This window comes from Sarcophilus harrisii, chromosome 2 (assembly GCF_902635505.1).
Source record: "Sarcophilus harrisii chromosome 2, mSarHar1.11, whole genome shotgun sequence".
In the NCBI taxonomy this organism is placed as follows: Eukaryota; Metazoa; Chordata; class Mammalia; order Dasyuromorphia; family Dasyuridae; genus Sarcophilus; species Sarcophilus harrisii.
The window spans coordinates 352,119,183-352,139,756 of record NC_045427.1 but is presented as its reverse complement, the minus strand read 5'-3'; the positions used below and the strand labels follow the sequence as shown (position 1 = coordinate 352,139,756).

Below are 20,574 nucleotides of genomic sequence, written 5' to 3'. Positions count from 1 at the left end.
AGTTTAATAGAATAGAAAATAAAATATTAAAATAACCCTGACTTAGAAAAAGAAATCGAACAAGCCATAAATTAACTACCAAAGGAAAAAGCCCAGGACCAGATGGATTTATAAATGATTCCACCAAATAATCCCAAACAATCCCAGTGCTATAGAAAGTGTTTGAAAAATCAGGTAAAAGTAGAAAGTAGTCTGGTGGAAACAAGGCACAGATTAGCATCTCATATTGTAAACCAAAGATGTGGTAAAAGTACTATCATAAGTAAAAGGGGGGGAGCATGGAAGAGTTCATATCCAAACAAAAGATAAACATTCACAGGAGATAAAATGAAAAATTTTGATTATGAAATTAACTTTTTACATAAACAAATCCAATGTAGCTAAAATTAGAAGAGAAGCAGGAAACTGGGGGCAGGGGGGAGGAGTCTTCTTTCCTGGCAAATGAGATAAAGGTCTCATTTCTAAGGTGAGTTAAACTGAATTAAATTTACATTAGTAAGAATCATTCCCCAATTGATAACTGTCCAAGAGATATGAATAGACAGTTTATAGAGGAAGAAATCCAAGCTATTAATAGTCATATAAACATTCTCTAAATCACTAATTAGAAAAAAGGTAAATTAAAACAACTCATGAGAAACTGGAGAAAGGTGGAGTTACCACCTCATGCCCATCAGTTTCACTAAGATGATAAAAAAGAAAAGTGAGAGATGTCACAGAGAATATGGGAAAATAGCTAGGCACTATTGTTGGAGCTATGAACTATTGCAGTCATTTTGGAAAGCAATTTGAAACTATACCCTGAAAAAGTATACCCTGAGTATACTTTTTACCTATACCCTGAAAAGGATATACCTATACCCTGAAAACTTTGACCCAGTAATAACAAGATGTCTGTTCCTCTAAAGAGGTCAAAGACAAGAGAAGGATTCACATATACAAAAATTATTTGTAGCATCTTTCTCTGGAGACAAAGAATTAGAAACTTAGAAGATGCCTAGCAACTAGAGAATGAGCAAACAAATTATGATATAAGAATGTGATGGAATATTATTGTATTATAAGAAATGTAAGAAAAAGGGGATGGTTTCAGAAAAACCTGAGAAGATACATATGAATTTTTTCAAAATAAAGTTAGCAGAACCAATAGAACAATTTATGTAATAATGATAATTGCTGAGATAATAAAATTTGAAATACTTAGTAATACTGATCAACACAATGACCAACCACAGTCTGAAATTACTCATTAAAAAAAAAAATAGTGTGTGTGTATATATATATATATATAAAAAATAGTGTGTGTGTATATATATATATATATATATATATATATATATATATATATATATATACACACACTATCTACCTCCAAATAGAGAACTGATGGACTCAGAGAGCAAATTGAAACAATCTTTTTTCTTTCTTTTTACATATATGTATGTATACACATTGTATTTGATTAATGTGGGAATTTGTTTGGTATGACTACACATATTGTAAAGAGGTTTGCTTTTCTTGCTTTCCCCATGGGTGGAAGAAGAGGTACAGAACTTAGAGCTGAAATAAAATTGTACTAAAAAATCTTAGAAATAAAATAGATGAATTGTACTTGACCTTTGAGAGCTTTTCAACTTTAATATTCCTGACTTGTCTTTCTCTTTCCTAGGAGATCACCTCCATTCTGAAAGAATTAAGGAGAGTCCAGAAACAGTTAGAAGGTTAGTGACTTCAGATATTCTGCTCATGCAGATTGAGGGTTGGGAATCCTACCTAGGCTAATATGGACTGCATAGCTACTCACAACTCACCTGCAGTGGAATGGAATTTAGTGTAGTGAAAAAAGGATCTGTGGTTACAATTTTTTTTAATACTCTGAAAATTGCTTCTATCAGCAATATCAGTATTGTTCCTAGAGTTTATATAAAAAGAGGGCTTATTAAGAGAATCATTGATTTAAGAAATAGGGAGGTGATAGTCCTATTGGACCCTGCTTTGCCTAGTCCAAAAAATTCAATACAAAAAAGTATTGCATTTAGTTCTGTATTGGGAGTTGAAAAAGGACAGTGAGAGGGTTCAGAAGAAGACAGTGAGGATGTGAAGAGCCTTGAACCCATACTGTATGAGGATAAGTAGAAGAAAATGAGAGTGTGTAGAAGAGAAGACTTAGGAGAGACAAGATGGTGGTCTTCCCGTCTTCCTGTTACTTGGAAGAGGTCTAGATTTTTTTCTGGATCATCTCAGTAGCATTGACTAGAAGCTACAAAGAGGCAAACTGAGGCTTGAAATCAGGAAACACTTTCTGAAAATTAGAGCTGTCCGAAAGTGGAATGGGCTGCCTTTGAGAGGTAATGGACTCACCATCATTAGAGGTCTTCAAGCAGAGGCTAGATGACCACTTATAGCAAGGATTCCTTTTGGTTGCAAGTTGGGCTGGTTCACTGCTAAAATCCTTTGAAAGTCTCAAATTTTGCAATTTTTAAACTCTTCTGTTTAATTATAGAAATATCCCTTTAAGGTCCAATTTTTAACCTATCTGGTCTAACCTCTGCTATGAGGAAGACAGAAAGGGAAAGATATAGTAGCAGTAGACTAAGATCTGTATTCTTTTGAGAAGATGTGAAAAGATGGGACTCATATTTGGGAAGTAACTAATTAACCAATAGATGGTAAGCATTCAATGAGAGTTTTACAGAGGGCTAGAGGAATTCAAAGATGACAAAGATCAGAATACTCTGGGTTCTAGAAGTCTGATGTGCAGAACCTAGAAGGTTTAGATTAGATAGCAATATGATATCCTATTAAATATTGGATTGTTAACCTTGGCATTTAAACAATTAACACTATTTACTAAGCATTAATATGATTCCAGGCACTAGGAACACAGAGACAAGTATGAAGTAGTTCCTACTTACATGCTAATGGAATTCAGAATTTTGGCTTCTCGGGTAAGGAGGGCTAGGGCTGGAAACAGGAGGCTCGAGGAGATGACCTGTGAGGATGGGGTGAGCAGAAGATCCACTCTCTTGTGATTTATGAGTTCACCATTTCTGTCTGCATTTAATATCCCCTGTTTTCTGGTTCCCCTTTCAGTTATCAATGCAATCATTGATCCCACTGGGAACTTGGACATCATGACTGGCAACAGGCTGTCGTCAGCATCAACACTAAGGCTAACCAATAAGGCCAGGACTGCTCTTAGCCCTGCCCCTCCTACTGAGGAAGGAGTGAGCCCCCTGACACCATCCATGAAAAACCACCCCCAGAACTCCACCTGCAGCTCAGCCCGACTCCAGGATGCCACCTTCCTCCCTGAGGCAGAGAAGTTTGTGATATGAAGCTGTGTCCTGCGTCATTGCTGCTGGCCACTGGCCACCTGTGATTCCAGTGGTGTGGTAGTGTTGTGTGTGTGTGTGTATGTGTGGTTGTGGGCTGTCGTGTCAGTCACTGGCACTTTGTACAGAGAAATTGAGCCTACTGGGCCTAAGGCAGTTGTTAGACAACTAGCCACGTCAGATATCCCACATGTGCCAAAACTATTGCCCAGCTGTGCACCCCTTCTGGGCTCTTCTGCCCTGCCCTAGTCTAGTAATTACACCCTCTCTTTCACTCATCATCCATGGCTCTAAGGTCTTGGTCTTGATGGTGTGTTCTGTCCCTGCTGTGGACACCCTCTGATGTTGGGTCTGCATGGAGTGGGTCATGAACTTGTGGATCAGATCCAGTGGCTGGGGATGGGTGTCCCAATCTCTTGATAGACGTACCCAATATCTTGGCATTAGCACCAGGCTCTGAACTTCTTCCCAAAGCAGATACCAGATAAGCCTAGGTGGCTTTAAGGCTCTTAGACCTGTCTTTGGACTGACCTTGGCATTAGTTAAGGTCACTCTCTGGCCAAATAATTGTCTTTTTAGCCCGATTTGAGTCTTGTCTTGTCCATAGGTATTCATTCTTTAGCTTGTACAAAGAAGGGTGAAAGTTTGCTCTTAGGAAACCAGTGTCCCTTAGGGGCAGAGAGCCATCTGCAGGTGTTTTTTCAGGGAACAGGTGCTCTTCTCACAGGCTTCTGACAGATTACCCCAGGAATGAGCCCTCCTGGATCTAGCCTTTAGTAACTTAAAGGATACCAGCGCAATTGGTCAGTCAGTAGCTATTCAGTGAATTCCTACTCGGTGTGCCATGCCCTTTGCTCATGCTGACAAGGGAAAGACAGTAAAGGGAGACTCCTTTCACTCAAGAAACTTAGTCTGAAGGGAAACAGGAGATAGGAGTCCAGGCCTTGGGCTAAAGGAGTTTGATCTGTGGGAAAGACTGATGTGGGGGACCATTAGGAATTGCCCAGGATGGAGGTGGAATGCTGTCAGTAAGTGTGGGAGCTGTTCAATGAACGGAGAGATTTGGGAAGTGGGGGGTTGTCATGGAGCTCAGCCTCCTGGGAGATGTATACACACGGACACATGTGATCCTGCATTGTTTGGCCGCTAAAAACGGGTACTGCCCCCCACCCAGTCTCCCCCTAACAATCCTGTCTGGTAAGGGAGACCAGGCTAAGCAAGGGCTGTAAACATCATTCTCCTCTACAGCGCCCATGCTGGTCAAACAGGATTGATGCCTCCCCTGTGGGACCGGAGACCGGTCAGTTCCAGCACTAACAGATCAGGAGACTGGTGGCCATTCACCCTGCCACATGGCCAGGCTTTCAGAAGAGACCTAGTACCCCTTGCTCTGCACACTCCTTAGAGAGGCTTCTGGCAACTCTAAGATGAGCAAACAAGGTGACAAATAGCTACTTGTACAGAATACAGTCATGTGCACACCCAGGCATGCATATGTACTCACAAGGGCACAATGCACTTACATACAAGATATACAGCATGCACAAGTTTCCTGCACATGTGAGCACAGACGTGTGCATGTGTACGTACAAATGTGTACTTGTAGACACACACATCTGGTTTCTCCGAGTTCACTCCTCTCCAGTCTCTGCAGTGCTGGTTCTGCCTGGTTCCTCTGCCCTTGGTAAGAATGCTGGCAGGCAGACTGAGTATCTTGTTTGACCTGGGAAGAAAGGTCTCCACTGGAAGCCAAAGTGAGCCACTTTCCCAAGTTGAAGCTTCAATGGGAGTGTCAGACCCTGATTTTTGAGGCCAGAGCTGTAGCTTATCCCTGTAGTCTCCTGTACCCTAGGGAAAACAAAGCTGCCTGCTCCACTTATTTGCTGGCCACAGACAACCCTTTCCCTATAAGCTTGCCCCTAGAGTCTCTGACTGACATTGGGGAAATACCAACATTGGCCAAGAAGCATTATGGTCAGCCAAGGTCAGTCAGGACTCTCCATCTCTGGGGCTGAGGCATCTCTCAGTCAGGAGAGGATGAAGTGGAGGAGTTTTTTTAAATTATTATTGTTTTCATCTCTTCTCCCCTTGCCCTTCTCCATCCTCAAACAGCTTTCTTCCAATCCCCCCAGAGGGGCACAATGAGAGTCCTGTCCTGCCCCATCCTCTGCTGCTTTCTGAATTTTCAGGAATTATATACTGTCACTGCTGCCAAAACAACGATGGCATGGAAGTTTCAGTAGAGAGGACGGGAGGGTAGATTGTGTACCACCATCTTATTCTATGATTTCGGGCAGATTGCTTCAGGTCTCTGGGTTTGGATTGGATTCTGCACCTGTAGCATGGGAAGAATGACTCCTTCCCCTCCATTCACCCTCACAGCAGTCCTAGGAAGATGAACTACATATATGGGAGTGCTTGGGAAATCTCTATAAATGTGGAATGGGCCATTTAAATCTGAGCCCAAAAACTTTGAGTTTGGAGACATTTTTACAGCATGAATATTTCTATCATTTTTCCAGACTATTTCTGGATTCTTTGCCAACAGGGCACATGCTAACTTAACTGAGTCTGTTACATACCTCCTCTCCTTCAGTTTCCCAACCCAATAAGCCAAAGAGCTAGCTCAGACACATATTCTTTCTTAGCTTTCTTGCCCCCATCCAGACCCAGGTGAGACCAAGACCCTGAACTCCTGGGTAAGGGATTCCCCTCCTACATTCACCAGGCATCCTGAAGGTCAGTTTGCCAACAGAATCTTGGCCAGATGGTGTTAGATGGCCCCCTTCTCCGTCTTCTTCGCTCTTCTAGTCTAGGAAGGTTGGTTGTATTGATGAGTGCTTGAGGACAAAGTCCTCTTCATGGTGCAAATACTCTGAGAAGGTCCAAGTGGCCTGGTAGGGTGTGAGTCTGATGGTTGATTGGAGGGCTCTTGGACTTGTGGCCAGCTCAGGAGTGTGTCTATGTTTACATGCAGCTGTTTAAGAGCTCTGTTTTTAAGCTTTTTTTTAAAAAAAGGCTAAAAACAGAAGAAAGTGTAGACAGATAAGTGTATGGCTTCTCTTGGTTCCTTTCTCTGCTTCCTAATTCATCCTTGGTGGCATCCCTGGAGTATGCTTGCCTAAACTCATATTCCTCTGTGGTCCTCTGCAGGACTGGCTAGACTGAAGCATGTCTGTGGGAGGGAGGAGTCACGCTCTCTGCTGCCTGGTGCTTCCTCATTGCTGACCCAGCCATTGGGTGTATATATAATGAGAGATGGCTATACCCTCTGTCTTGGGCCAGCCATATGCATGAGTGTGTCCGTGTACCTTATAAATGATCAATGTCCATCTCTCCTCACTCATTGACTTGCTCTGCCACTGACTGATTCTCCGGTTTTCCACCCCACTCCTCCTCCATGATAGTTGTATAATTTTTTTTTTGGAGGGGAAGAATTCACAAGCTCACACCTTTCCTTACAGTTTGGTTTTTTCCCCTTTCCCTTTCCCACTGAGTGGTAATTTATTTTGTCTGGATTGGAGGCAGTATCTGTACATTTGATTCCCAGGTGATACTGTAGATGTCTTTAAGAAAATGGGTTATTTTATATAATTTTATCATAGATTGTTCAAATAAATCATTCTTTTGTCACATATCTATGTGTTGCCTCCTTGCTTTGTTAAAGGGTTGTATCTCGAAGCAGCCTGGGTCCTTCCAAGTTTGCGAAACTCGGTTCAATAAATATGGATATTTGCAAGTGATGGAAGAGACTCAGCATTTGAATGACTTCTGTCCTCATAGCTAGTCTAATAGGGAGTTATGACCCAAGGGAAGAACTGCTTTCTCAGGTAGTGATTACCTTAAGGCAGTGCTTATATGACTACTCGGTGGGAATATTAGTGGGAGGATTCCTGGAAAGCTGTGAATTGAACCAGAAGCCTGGTTCAATTGCTTTAACTTCATAAGGCCAAGATAAAAGAAGTACACAGATAACTAAAATCAAAATGTACATAAAATAACATTTGTGAGAGGCAGTGTTTAGTCATAGAGAGAGGGATGGCAGGGAAGTTGTTACAATATTGGTTCAAGTCTCACCCATTCTAGCCGAGGGTCCTTGAATAGCATTCATTTTCCAAATGCCCCAGGAGAAACTCTTCCTATGGGAATAAAACCACAGGTGAAATGAAATGAAATCATATATCCCTAGGTATATTTAAATGCTTGAGTTGCAAAGTATTCTGTGAAGTCTTGGGGAGAGTAAACATTGAATTTTGGTTATTATTGGATAATAATTACACTAGGATAGTGTGAAGTGAGACTCTGACAACACTTAGCAGAAGTAGTATTCTAGAATCAAAAGTGTGAAAAGTTATAGCCTAGCCCAATCTAGATCAGGTTTTCTTATGACACTGAACTTTGGATCTTCCCTAAATTTGGGGTTTGTAGAACAAACTTTCCAGTAATGGTTGTGCCTGAACTTGATCTTGGAATTGTGACAATCACTTGGCAAAGGGAAAGATAAAAGTTATTGAATAGGATCCTAGGAACATGACAGCAGGAGAAAGTCTTGCACTTTCACTGGATCTGAGTCCACTGATTGGCCAATACAGTCTTTATTGTATATTTAGTTTTTCTGATTTTTTAAAGGTTACAATTCTCTAGTTGCCATATGCACACGGAGAACAAAGACCATTCTCAGCATTTCTCTTAGGGGCCAAATGGGTTATTCTGAAACATCCAAGTAGAACCCTGCGAAAAGGTTTAAAATCATATCAGTATTGAAGTCAATATTAAATACATCAAAGTTTCTATTAGAGAGAAGCAAAAAAAGTTCCAGGTGGTCAAGTATTGTGGGGAAAGAGGGGATCCATATCAGTTTGTATACTGTGAATTATGACCAGACCTGATCTAAGGTGTTATCCCAGCATTTTAGTATAAGATAAAAGTTCTAAATTTATGAAATTCTCTATCACACTTAAGTTTTCAAAAGAACAGCTCCAGGGACTTCTGGTTAAGATAATGACATGAAAGGTCAGAAAGGAGTCCAGCTCACACACATTTACTGCTGCAAAGATCTAGTAAATCGTAAACTCCCAAAAGGTGAAAGTAACTTCAAGACCACACTAATTACAAGTCCAATGCCCAGAATGAGGAAATTAGGCATTCTAAGGAGGATGCTAAAAAAAATACATTGTATCCAGAAGTTAGACCAGTATTATGAAAGGACCAGAGACCATGTCACAAAAGGACTAACATAAAAATTGAGAATGATAAATTTGCACATGAAAAGATGGGTAGAGTTGTCTTCAAATATTTGAAGTTTTTGCTGTCCTATGAGTTAACAATTAAACATAGTCTGCTTTACCATATAACAACTAGAAGCATTGGATGCAAGTCTCAGGTAGGTATATTTCAGGTCAATATAAATTTTCCTGACAATCTGAGATGTCCCAAAGTGGGCAAAGGAGTTTGCCAGATGATTTCCAAGGTCTCTTCCAACACTGAACTAGACTGTGGTCTGATAAAGTTCTGATTGGGACACACTGCTGTCAGCTGCTCAGAGTGCCTCAGTAACAGAGTACAAATTGGCTGGCTGCCATTAAGAAAATGAAAGAGTTGCAGGGAGAGGTCAGGAAAGGAAGGAAGGAGTAGAGAGAAGAGAAAAGATGGGAAGAGAGGAAAAGAGGGGGAGGGAAAGAAGAAAAGAGAAGCAAAGGGAAAAGAAGAGGAGGAAAAAAGGAGGGGAGTGAGAAAAGGAAAAAAAAACAGAAGAAAGAAGAGAAAAGGAAGGGAGTAGGAGAGGGAGAGGACAAACAAGAGAAGGGAAGAGGAGCAAAAAAAAAAAAAAAAAGCAGAGGGTAATGAGAGAAGAGAAAGGCAGAAAGACACTCAAACAGAGACAGAGAAAAAGGAGGAAAAGGAGAAAGTAAAGAGTGAGACTTTCTTTAAAAAAAAAAAAAAAAAAAAACTGAAAGAACATTAACAGACACTGAGTAACCATTACTGTGACTAATCTTACTTTTCTCTGCCTGATTAGACTAGTGTTGTGCTCAGGACACTGATTGGAAAGCATTCTGAGAAGGCCAGCCAGGATAGCAAAGTGCTTGGAAACTATGCCATATTAAGATTGGTGGAAGGAACTGGGGCTATTTATCCTGGGGGAAAATAGATCTGAAACATGATCACCATCTTCAAGTATTTAAAGGGTTGTCATGAAGAAGAGGGATTAGAATTATTCTGCTTGACCCAGAGGCTGGAACTGAAAGCAATGAATAGAAGTTAAAAAGAGGTAAGTTTGAGGTATGGATAAACTTCCTAACTATCAGAAATATTCAAAAGTGGAATGCTTTGCCTAAGGCATTGGGCTTTCTCTTATTAGAAGGTATCAAGCAAAGACTAGGTGATTATTTTCAGGTATATTTGTTATGTATAAGAAAATTCTTGATCTAAAAATATGAAATTGCAGAATCTGAATCTAACCTTTTAATAATGCATAAAAACCAAGGTTTTAAAATAGACATGGGTATAGTTTTACAGCTTTCTCTCTATACTTTAATGATCTTTTTAAATGGATTTTTAATCAATCTTTTGCTTTTACCTCACCTATATTTTCCTCTGTATCTCTCTTCCTCCCCAGCCTCAGAGAGATAGTTTCCTTAGCACAAAGAATTTGGTTTAAAAGGAGAGGAAAGAGAAAGTCATAAAATTTAATCAAATGAAAAGAACGTTGTCATTAAGTCTACTGTTCCACACCCATTTAAGATGATTTTTAAAAAATTATCAAGGACTTCTCCTCTAGGAAAAAAAAAGAAAGCACTTACGATGAATAAACATAGTCAAAAGATTCCCATATCAGCTATATTCTACATATTTTGTCTCATCTTTTTCAGGAGGTGGGTACCATGCTTTATTACTGATTCTATAGGACCTTTGCTTTTGATCACTGTATTCATCAACATTCTTAAGTCTTTAAAAATTTTTCTTTTACAAGTAACAATGATTATTAATCACTAGGAGTAAAAATTCAATCTCTTTGCTTCCTTTTCAGGAAGTTATCTAAGAATCTGTAGTTTTAGCTACAAATTGAACCAATAGCCATTTAATTCCTTTGTGATTTTGGTTAAGCCATTTAGATTCCTTGAACCTCACTTCCATCAGTAGAACAAAGAACTAAATTAGATTATCTCCAAATTCTCTTCCAGATGTAAATAATGTGGTGTTGTCTGCTCACCCATTCTCTCAAGAAGTGGAAATACTAGTTATAGAAAGGAAAACATGAAGATTTTAGTGGACCAAAGCTGTGCCTTTCCCTAGAATATCATTGAAATCTCATCATCCAGGATATTGATGCTCAACACCTCAGAACCATCTCCCTTTATAAAGAGATCAGATTTTCCCAAGTAATTTAATTTCTCATCAACTGCTCCATTTGGTTTTCATCAGGCAGCAGAAACCCTCTGGAGCCCCTCTCCTTCACTTTTTAAAATATGATATCTTCTTCCATTAGATTGTAAGTTTCTTGAGGACAGGTACTGTCTTTTTCTTATTTGTATACCCAGTGTAAGCATTGTCTGTCCCAGTGCCTCTCACAGAAAAGTCTTCTTGTGGAAGAAAAGACAGATTTATTCTGCTTGGTCCCAGAGGGACCAAGGAACTGTGAAACATTGCAGGAAGACAGATTTAAGCTTTTAATAGAAGGGCAACTTCCTAGTAATTTTCTTCCTTGATGCAGATTGCAACTTGTTTAAAGTAGTCCAATAAAAGTTTGTGGACCACACTATCGGTTTTCTGTAGTTTGTCATTTCCTTTTCCAGTGAATTACGGCAAATGAGAGAGAAATGTCATTTACAATAGGGACTCAGTACAAATTTAAAGAATTGAATTGAAGATTTGGACTCGATCTAAGAAAAAACTTTTAATAAACAGAGTTGTCCAACAAATTAGCCCTCAAATTAGCAACTGTCCATCATGAGATGAATCTGTTAGATAAAAATAAAATATTATCAATAAAATATCATTAAGTTAAAAATCATTGAGCTTGATAGTTTGCCCTACTTGGGGACAATAGTAAGGTTTTCTGATGTCTAATGATATGTTGGCTCCCCAGGGCCTGATATAGAAATGACTAAATGAAAGGTCAGTGTTGGTAGCCAAAATGCTAGATAGGTTTAGACCATTCTGATTTTTTCTTCCATTTTAGATTCCTTTGAACTGGTTAAGGGGGGAAGCATATCAACTATATCATACTAGGCATAAAAGAGTATGCTTGTCAAAGACATTCACACTGTCTTTTTTTCTCCTCAAAATTAGTTTATTTTTCCAAATACACATAAAGATAGTTTTCAACATTCATTTTTGTAAGACTTTGTGTTCCAAATTTTTTTCTCATCATCCCTTACCTTTCCTCTCCCTAAAACAGCTAGCAAGCTGATATAGGATAAAGGTGTGCAATTTTTAAAAACATCTTTCCATATTTGTCATCTTTTACAAGAAAAAATGAAACCAAAAGAGAAAAAACCATGAGAGGGAAAAAAAGCAAACAAACAAAAAGGGTGAAAATATTATGCTTTGATCACATTCAGTCTTTACCGTACTCTCTCTGGATGTGGATGGCATTTTCTATCCCAAATCCACTTCCATCACAATTGATCATCACATAATTTTGCTGTTACTATGTACAATTTTCTCCTGATTCTGCTCACTTCACTCAATTCATATTTCTCCAGAATTTTCTGAAATCAGGCTGCTCATCATTTCTTATAGAATAATATTATTCTATTAGATTCATATACCATAATTTATTCAGCCAATCCCCCAACTGATGGGCATCCACTCAATTTCCTTGTTCCTAGTTCCTTGCCACTACAAAAAAATGCTGCTACAAACCTATTTACAAATGTAGGTCCTTTTCCCTCTTTTATGATCTCTTTGGGTTATATAGATCCAGAACTAAGACTGCTGGATCGAGGGTATGCACAATTTTATAGCTCTTTGAGCATAGTTCCAAATTGTTCTACAGAGACATTCACCACTGTCATGGAAGCCGTCCTATACAAGGCTCAGAGGAAATGTACCTCATGATATTTACAGGAAATACAAAATAGATGAAAAATGCATATTGTTGATCAAATCACATCTATTATGTGCTAGGCATTGTGCCAAGTGCTGGAGATATAAAGACAAAAATGAAAAGACACACACACACACACACACACACACTGCACTTTCAGGCATAAGCAAAATAGTTTTGGCAAAGGAACTAGTCCCTGGAGGGTCATGATCCTTATGTAGAAATGGATACTTGAACTGAGACTTGAAAAGGAGAAAGAATTCTTAGGGATAGAGATAAGGCATGAGATTTGGAGAAAAAGTGCCATATGAGGAATATCAAGAAATCAATTTAACTGATGATATTAATAGATTCTTTTCAAAAGAGGAAACACAACTAATAATTACTTTAAGTTTAGTCAAAGCAATACAAATTAAAATCAAGGTGGCAAAAAATAATTATAAAAAACAAAATTCTCTGTTGGCAAGCTTATGATAAACAGGTACCCTTATTCCTTGTTAGCAAAATTGAAAACCTGGAAAGCAATGGGGCAGAATGCAATAAAGTTTATACGTTCAAGTCCTTTGGCCCTATAGTTCCTTTACTAGAAAAATGTCTCTACACATGTAATTTTAAAAAGCAATCTATTAAGATATTTTCCTAATATCTGGCAAAGTAGAGTACCAGGCCTGGAGTCAGGAAAACTCTTCTTCCTAAGTTCAAATCTGGTCTCAGATATTTACTAGCTGTGTGATCCTGGAAAAGTAACTTAATCTTGTTTGACTCAGTTTCCTCATCTGTAAAATGAACTGGAGAAGAAAGGTAAATCACTCTAGTATCTCTGCTCAATTAGAGTCACAAAGAGTGACTGAAAAAAACTGAACCACAACATCGTGGGAATGGTTAAATGATTTATAGTTCATCAATGTAATTGAACATTATAAAATAATAAAAATGGACAATTGAGATTACAAGAAACTCTATGAATAATTTCACTAAATAATGCAGAGTAAAAAACAAAACAAAACTAGGAGAATGAAGTGAGCCTAATTATAATAATAGAGGGAAAGTGAATGAGAATGAATTGATAACTAATCTGATGTGGATTTAAAAGGAGAAAGCAAAAAGCTGTTATGATACTTAATTAAAATATAGTCATTGTGCAAGTATAATTGTCCCATTTCTATTTAGTGTTAAGTTTCTAATAAGACATTTAATTTTAAAAAGGAAAAAAAAAACCTCTATTTGACCCAGATTAAGACCTATCTATAGCAGCATGAGTTGTACTGAGTCCATTCAATACATACATCAAAGAAAAGCACCAAAGATAGATAATGAATTGAGTCCATAATTTTAGAGGAGGAACAGAGAAGTTGAGATCACATTTGGGAAATTACACAGTTTCTTCCAAGGGGCTCTCTAGATCCTCCAAACCCATCTTTTAATACATTTTCCCAGTGATTTTGAGATTGCATATTTTAGAACACCACAATCTTCAAAGAAACAAAATGTTAGGTAATCCCAAAGCAATGAAGTCTGTATACTATTCCTCTACTAATGCAACCTTAGACTATATTTGGTTTTTTGGCTGCCATATCACATTTGCCTCACATTCATCTTATGGCTCACCAAGACCTTCAGGTTATTTTCTCACCAACTATTAATAATGCCCCCTCTCACTTATTTTCAATTTCTTCCCGTCTACTGTTTGCTTTTCTGCTGCCTACATATATGCTCATGTCTCCCCCATTCTCAAAAAAACCCTGATTTGATCCATCTGTCTCCACTACTCTTGTCCCATGTCTCCTCGTTTTTGTGGCTAAATTCTTTGAGAAGGATATCTCTAATCATTACCTCTAAATCTTCTTTTCTCATTTTTTAAAACTCCATAGTCTGGCTTTTGAACTCATCATGCAGCTGAAAACTGCTCTCTTCAAAATTATTAATGATCTCTAATTGTTAAATCTAGTGACCATTTCTCAACCTTCAGCCTTCTTTGCAACCACTGACACTGTCAATCATCCTCTTCTTGATCCTACTTTCTCTCTAGGTTTTCCTAGTTCTTCCCCAATTTATCTGATATCTTCTTTTCAGTTTCCCTTGCTGGATAGTGATCTAGATCATATCCAATGATAAGGATATTCTCTAGTGATCTGTTGTTGGTCCTCCTTTCTTCTGTCTTGCATTTTCAGTTCCCTATGGAAACACTATAAACTGGATTCCTATAGCCATTTCACATTTTAACATGCCCCAAGCTGAACTCATTATTTCTTCCCCCATTTTTAAGTCCTTCCCCCTTCTTAATTTTCCTATCACTATCAAGGGTATCTCAAAGTAATCCTGACTTGCAAACTAAATGTCATCCTCAACTCTTTTTTTTTTTAACTTCCCAGATCCAATCTGTTGCTGAGTTCTATCTTTATAACATCTATACCCCACTTTTCTCTCTTCTGACACTGCATGCATCATTGGTACAGACCTTCACGAGCTTTTTTGCCTAATATCTCCTTAATCTAGTCCACCTTTCACTTAGCTATCAAAGTAATCTTCCTAGAAAAAAGGTCTGACTTTGTCACCCTCTATTCCCTCAACTCTGGTGGCTATTATCCAGGGTCAAATATAACATCCTATTTAGCCCATCATAACCCTCCTACATGTCCAGTTCTCTTAATCCTCACACCTCTCCATTCCATTTCTTTCTTTTTAAAGCATTTCTTTTTTTTATTAAAGCTTTTTATTTACAAAGCATATGCATGAGTAATTTTTCCAAATTGACCCTTGTATAACCTTTTGTTCCAAATTTTCCCCTTCTTCCCCTCATGTCTTCCCCTAGCTGACAGGTAGTCCAATACATGTTAAATATGTTGAAATACATGTTTGATATGTATACATATTTATACAGTTATCTTGTTGTACAAGAAAAATCAGATCAAGAAGGAAGAAAAACAAAAACTGAGAAAGAAAATAAAAATGCAAGCAAATAACAACAGAGAGAGTGAAAATGCTATGTTGTGTTCCATACTCTGTTCCCACGGTTCTCTCTCTGGGTGTAGACTCTTCATCACTGAACAAGTGGAACTGATTTGAATCATCCCAATGTTGAAGAGAGCCACGTCCATCAGAACTGATCATTGTATAGTCTTCTTGTTGCCATGTATCTCCTAGTTCTGCTCATTTCACTTAGCATCAGTTCATGTAGGCCTCTCCAAGCCTCTCTGAAATAATCCTGCTGGTTGTTTCTTATAGAACAATTCCATAGCATTCATATACCATAATTTATTCAGCTATTCTCCAATTGATGGGCATCCACTCAGTTTCCAGTTTCTTGCCATTATAAAAAGGGCTGCCACAAACATTTTTGCACATGTGGGTCCCTTTCCCTCCTTTAAGATCTCTTTGGGATATAATCCTAATAGAAACACTGCTGGATCAATGGGTATGCACAGTTTGATAACTTTTTGAGCATAGATCCAAAGTGTTCTCTAGAATGGTTGAATCCATTCACAATTGCACCAACAATGTATCAGTGTCCCAGTTTTCCCACATCTCCTCCAATATTGTCATTATCTTTTCCTGTCATCTTAGCCAATCTGAGAGGTGTGTAGTGATATCTCAGAGTCGTCTTAACATGCATTTTTCTGATCAATAGTGATTTGAACACCTGTTCATGTGGATACAAATAGTTTCAATTTCTTCAACTGAAAATTGTCTCTCCTTTCAATTGGAGAATGGCTTGAACTATTATAAATTTAGTCATTTCTCTATATATTTTAGAAATGAGGCCTTTATCAGATTCTTTGGATATAAAACTGTTTTTCCAGTTTATTGCTTCCCTTCTAATCTTGTCTTCATTAGTTTTGTTTGTGCAAAAACTTTTTAACTCAATATAATCAAAATTATCTATTTTGTGATCAATAATGATCTCTAGTTCTTCTTTGGACAAATCTGAGAGGTAAACTATCCTATGTTCTTCTAATTTGTTTATAATATAATTCTTTTTTCTTCTTTTTTATTATAACTTTTTATTTACAAGATATATGCATGGGTAATTTTTCAGCATTAACAATTGCAAAACCTTTTGTTCCAACTTTTCCCCTCCTTCCCCTCACCCATTCCCCCACATGGCAGGTTGACCAATACATGTTAAATATGTTAGAGTGTAAGTTAAATACAATATATGTGTACATGTCTATACAGTTATTTTGCTGTACAAAAAGAATCAGACTTATAATACAATTCTTTATGTCTAGATCACGAACCTATTTCGACCTTATCTTGTTATATGGTGTTAGGTATGGGTCAATGCCTACTTCTGCTCTACTAGTTTCCATTTTTCCCAGCAGTTTTTTGTCAAATAGTGAATTCTTATCCCAAAAACTGGGGCCTTTGGGTTTGTCAAATACTAGATTGTTATAGTCATTGGCTATTTTGTTCTGTGAACCTAACCTATTCCATTGATCAACTTCTCTATTTCTTAACCAGTACCAAATAGTTTTGATGACCACTGCTTTATAATATAGTTTTGGATCTGGTACGGCTAAGCCACCTTCATTTGCTTTTCTCTTCATTAATTCCTTTGAAATTCTTAACTTTTTGTTCTTCCAGATGAATTTTGTTATTTTTTTTCCTAATTCAGTAAAATAGTTTCTTGGGAGTTTGATTGTTATAGCATTAAATAAATAATTAGTTTAGGGAGTATTGTCATCTTTATTATATTCACTCAGCCTATCTACATGCACTTGATATTTTTCCAATTGCTTAGATATGACTTTATTTGTGTGGAAAGTGATTTGTAGTTTTGCTTATATAGTTCCTGACTTTCCCTTGGCCAATAAATTCTCAAATATTTTATAGTATCAACAGTTATTTTAAATGGGATTTCTATGTGTATCTCTTGCTGTTGGATTTTGTTAGTGATGTATAAGAATGCTGATGATTTATGTGGATTTATTTTGTATCCTGCAACTTTGCTGAAGTTGTGGATTGCTTGTAATAGATTTTTAGTTGATTTTTTAGGGTTCTCTATATATACCATCATATCATCTGCAAAGAGTGATAATTTGGTTTCCTCATTACCTACTCTAATCCCTTTAATCTCCTTTTCTTTTCTTATTGCCAAGGCTAGCATTTCTACATATGATGCTTGCTGATGGTTTTAAGAAGATGCTACCTGACTACTTTAAGGAAAAGTCCATTTATTCCTATACTCTCTAGTGTTTTTTTTTTAATAGGAATGGGTGTTGGATTTTATCAAATGCTTTTTCTACATTTATTGAGATAATTATGTGGTTTTTGTTAAAATGGTTATTGATATAGTCATTTATGCTAATAGTTTTCCTAATATTGAACCAGCCCTGCATTCCTGGTATAAATTCCACTTGGTCATGGTGTATTATCCGGGGGATGATTATCTATAATCTCTTTGCTAATATTTTATTTAAGATTTTTGCATCAATATTCATTAAGGAGATTGGTCTATAATTTTCTTTCTCTGTTTTCATCCTACCTAGTTTAGATATCAGTACCATGTTTGTGTCATAAAAGGAATTTGGTAGAAATTCTTTATTCCCCATTTTTTTCAAAGAGTTTTTATAGTATTTGAGTTAATTGTTCTTTAAATGTTTGGTAGAATTCACATGTAAATCCATCTGGTCCTGGGGATGTTTTCTTTTCTTTTCTTTTCTTTTTTTAATAACTTTTTATTGCTAGAACCCATGCCAGGGTAATTTTTTACAACATTATCCCTTGCACTCACTTCTGTTCTGATTTTTCCCCTCCCTCCCTCCACCCCCTCCCCCAGATGGCAAGCAGTCCTATATATGTTAAAGAGGTTACAGTATATCTTAGATACAATATATGTGTGCAGAACCGAACAGTTCTCTTGTTGCTTAGGGAGAATTGGATTCAGAAGATATAAATAACCCAGGAGGAAAAACAAAAATGCAAGCAGTTTACATTCATTTCCCAGTGTTCTTTCTTTGGGTGTTGCTGCTTCTAGCCATCCTTGATCAATAGAAACTGAATTAGATCTTCTCTTTGTCAAAGAAATCCACTTCCATCAGAATACATCCTCATACAGTATCGTTGTTGAGGTATATGATGATCTCCTGGTTCTGCTCATTTCACTTAGCATCAGTTCATGTAAGTCTCGCCAATCCTCTCTGTATTCATTCTGCTGGTCATTTCTTACAGAACAATAATATTTCATAACATTCATATACCACAATTTACTCAACCATTCTCCAATTGATGGACATCCATTTATTTTCCAGCTTCTAGCCACTACAAATAGGGCTGCCACAAACATTTTGGGACATACAGGTCCCTTTCCCTTCTTTAGTATCTCTTTGGGGTATAAGCCCAGTAGAAACACTGCTGGATCAAAGGGATGCACAGTTTGATAACTTTTGGGGCATAGTTCCAAATTGCTCTCCAGAATGGCTGGATGTGTTCACAATTCCACCAACAATGTATCAGTGTCCCTGTTTTCCCATATCTGAGGATGTTTTCTTAGGGAGTTGATTAATAGCTTATTCTATTTCTTTTTCTAAAATGGGACTATTTAAGTAATTTATTTCCTCTTTTGTTAATCTGGGCAGTCTATATTTTTGTAGGTATTCCTTCATTTCACTTAGGTTGTCAAATTTATTGGCATAAAGTTGGGCAAAGTAACTCCTGATAATTGCTCTAGTTTCCTCTTTATTGGTGGATAGTTCTCCCTTTTAATTTTTGACACTAACAATTTGATTTTCCTCTTTCCTTTTTCTAATCAAATTAAATTAATTATCTATTTTGTTGTTTTTTTTTCATAAAACCAACTCTTAGTTTCATTTATTAATTCAATAGGTTTTAAGTTTCAATTTTATTGATCTCTCATTTTATTTTTAGAATTTCAAGTTTGGTATTTCATTGGGGATTTTTAATTTGTTCTTTTTCTAGCTTTTTTAGTTGAAAGCCTAATTTATTGATCTTCTCTTTATTTTATGCAAGTAAGCATCTAGAGATATAAAATTTCCCCTTATTACCACTTTGGCTGCATCCCACAAATTTTGGTATGTTGTCTCATTGTCATTCTTTTGGATGAAATTATTGATTATATCTATGATTTGATGTTTCATGTATTCATTCTTTAGGATGAGATTATTTAGTTTCCAATTTCTTTTTGATCTATTTTTCTCTGGACTTTTATTGAATGTAATTTTTATTGCATCATGAGCTGAAAAAATGCATTTACTATTTATGCCTTTCTGCATTTTGATTTTGAGGACTTTTATGTCCAATATATGGTTAATTTTTGTATAGGTTCTATGAACTGCTGAGAAGAAAATGTACTCCTTTCTCCATTCTAATTTCTCTAAAGATCTACCATATCTAGTTTTTCTAGTATTCTATTTACCTCTTTAACTTCTTTTTTATTTATTTTGTGGTTTGATTTATCTAGTTCTGAGAGTGCAAGGTTGAGATCTCCTACTATTATAGTTTTGATGTCTATTTCTTCTTGCAACTCTCAAAGGAGAAGTCCTTTAGGAATTCAGATGCTATACCACTTGGTGCATATATGTTTAATATTGATATTGCTTCATTATCTATGGAAACCTTTAGCAAGATATAGTTTCCTTTCTTATCTCTTTTAATTAGATTAATTTTTGCTTTTGCTTGATTTGAGATTAGGATGACTATCTCTCAAGTAAAAAAAAATTCCATAGAACAAAACAATTCATTTACTTTGCCTGAAGCATAATAGATTCTGCTCTAGTCTTTTACCTTTACTCTTTAAATGTGTTTCTCATAAACAACATATTGTAGGATTCTGGCTTTTAATCCAGTCTGCTATCCACTTGCATTTTATGGGAGAGTTCTCATTTACAGTTAAAAGTACTAATTCTGTATATCCTGCCATCTTATTAACCCCAAATTATATTTTTCTCTTTCCTTTTCCCCTTTTCTTCTTCCCCGATATTTTACTCATGAGCACTACTTGCCTCAAGCAGTCCTCCCCTATTATTTCTCTTTTCTCTTCTATTTAGCCTACTCCTTCCTTTTTTCCCTTTCCCCTCCCACTTTTCTATAAGATGAAAGGTGTTTCTTGGTGAAACCAAATATATCTAAGAGGCTTTCTTTGGACCAAATCTGATGAGAGTAAGATTCATACAATATTCATCACCCTCTCTTCTTTCCCACAATTATACTATCTTTTCTTTGCCTCTT

At 37.0% G+C, this 20,574-nt stretch overlaps 2 protein-coding genes across 6 annotated transcripts in view; both read left to right on the top strand.

Moving 5' to 3' along the window:
* The window catches only part of CEP170B (centrosomal protein 170B), a 106,788-nt gene extending 99,816 nt beyond the window's left edge, over positions 1–6,972 (top strand). For all 5 annotated transcript variants that reach the window (XM_031953135.1, XM_031953131.1, XM_031953132.1 and 2 more), the window contains 2 exons: positions 1,670–1,721; positions 3,094–6,972. In XM_031953135.1, coding sequence (XP_031808995.1) covers positions 1,670–1,721; positions 3,094–3,338 — 297 coding nt within the window. In that variant the 3' untranslated portion in view covers positions 3,339–6,972. The remainder of the gene's footprint in view (positions 1–1,669; positions 1,722–3,093) is intronic.
* Positions 6,973–9,375: 2,403 nt separating this feature from the next.
* Positions 9,376–20,574, top strand: part of PLD4 (phospholipase D family member 4) — a 47,409-nt gene continuing 36,210 nt past the window's right edge. Inside the window, exon 1 of the mRNA XM_031953130.1 lies at positions 9,376–9,606. The gene's annotated coding sequence lies outside the window, so the exon portion shown is untranslated. The remainder of the gene's footprint in view (positions 9,607–20,574) is intronic.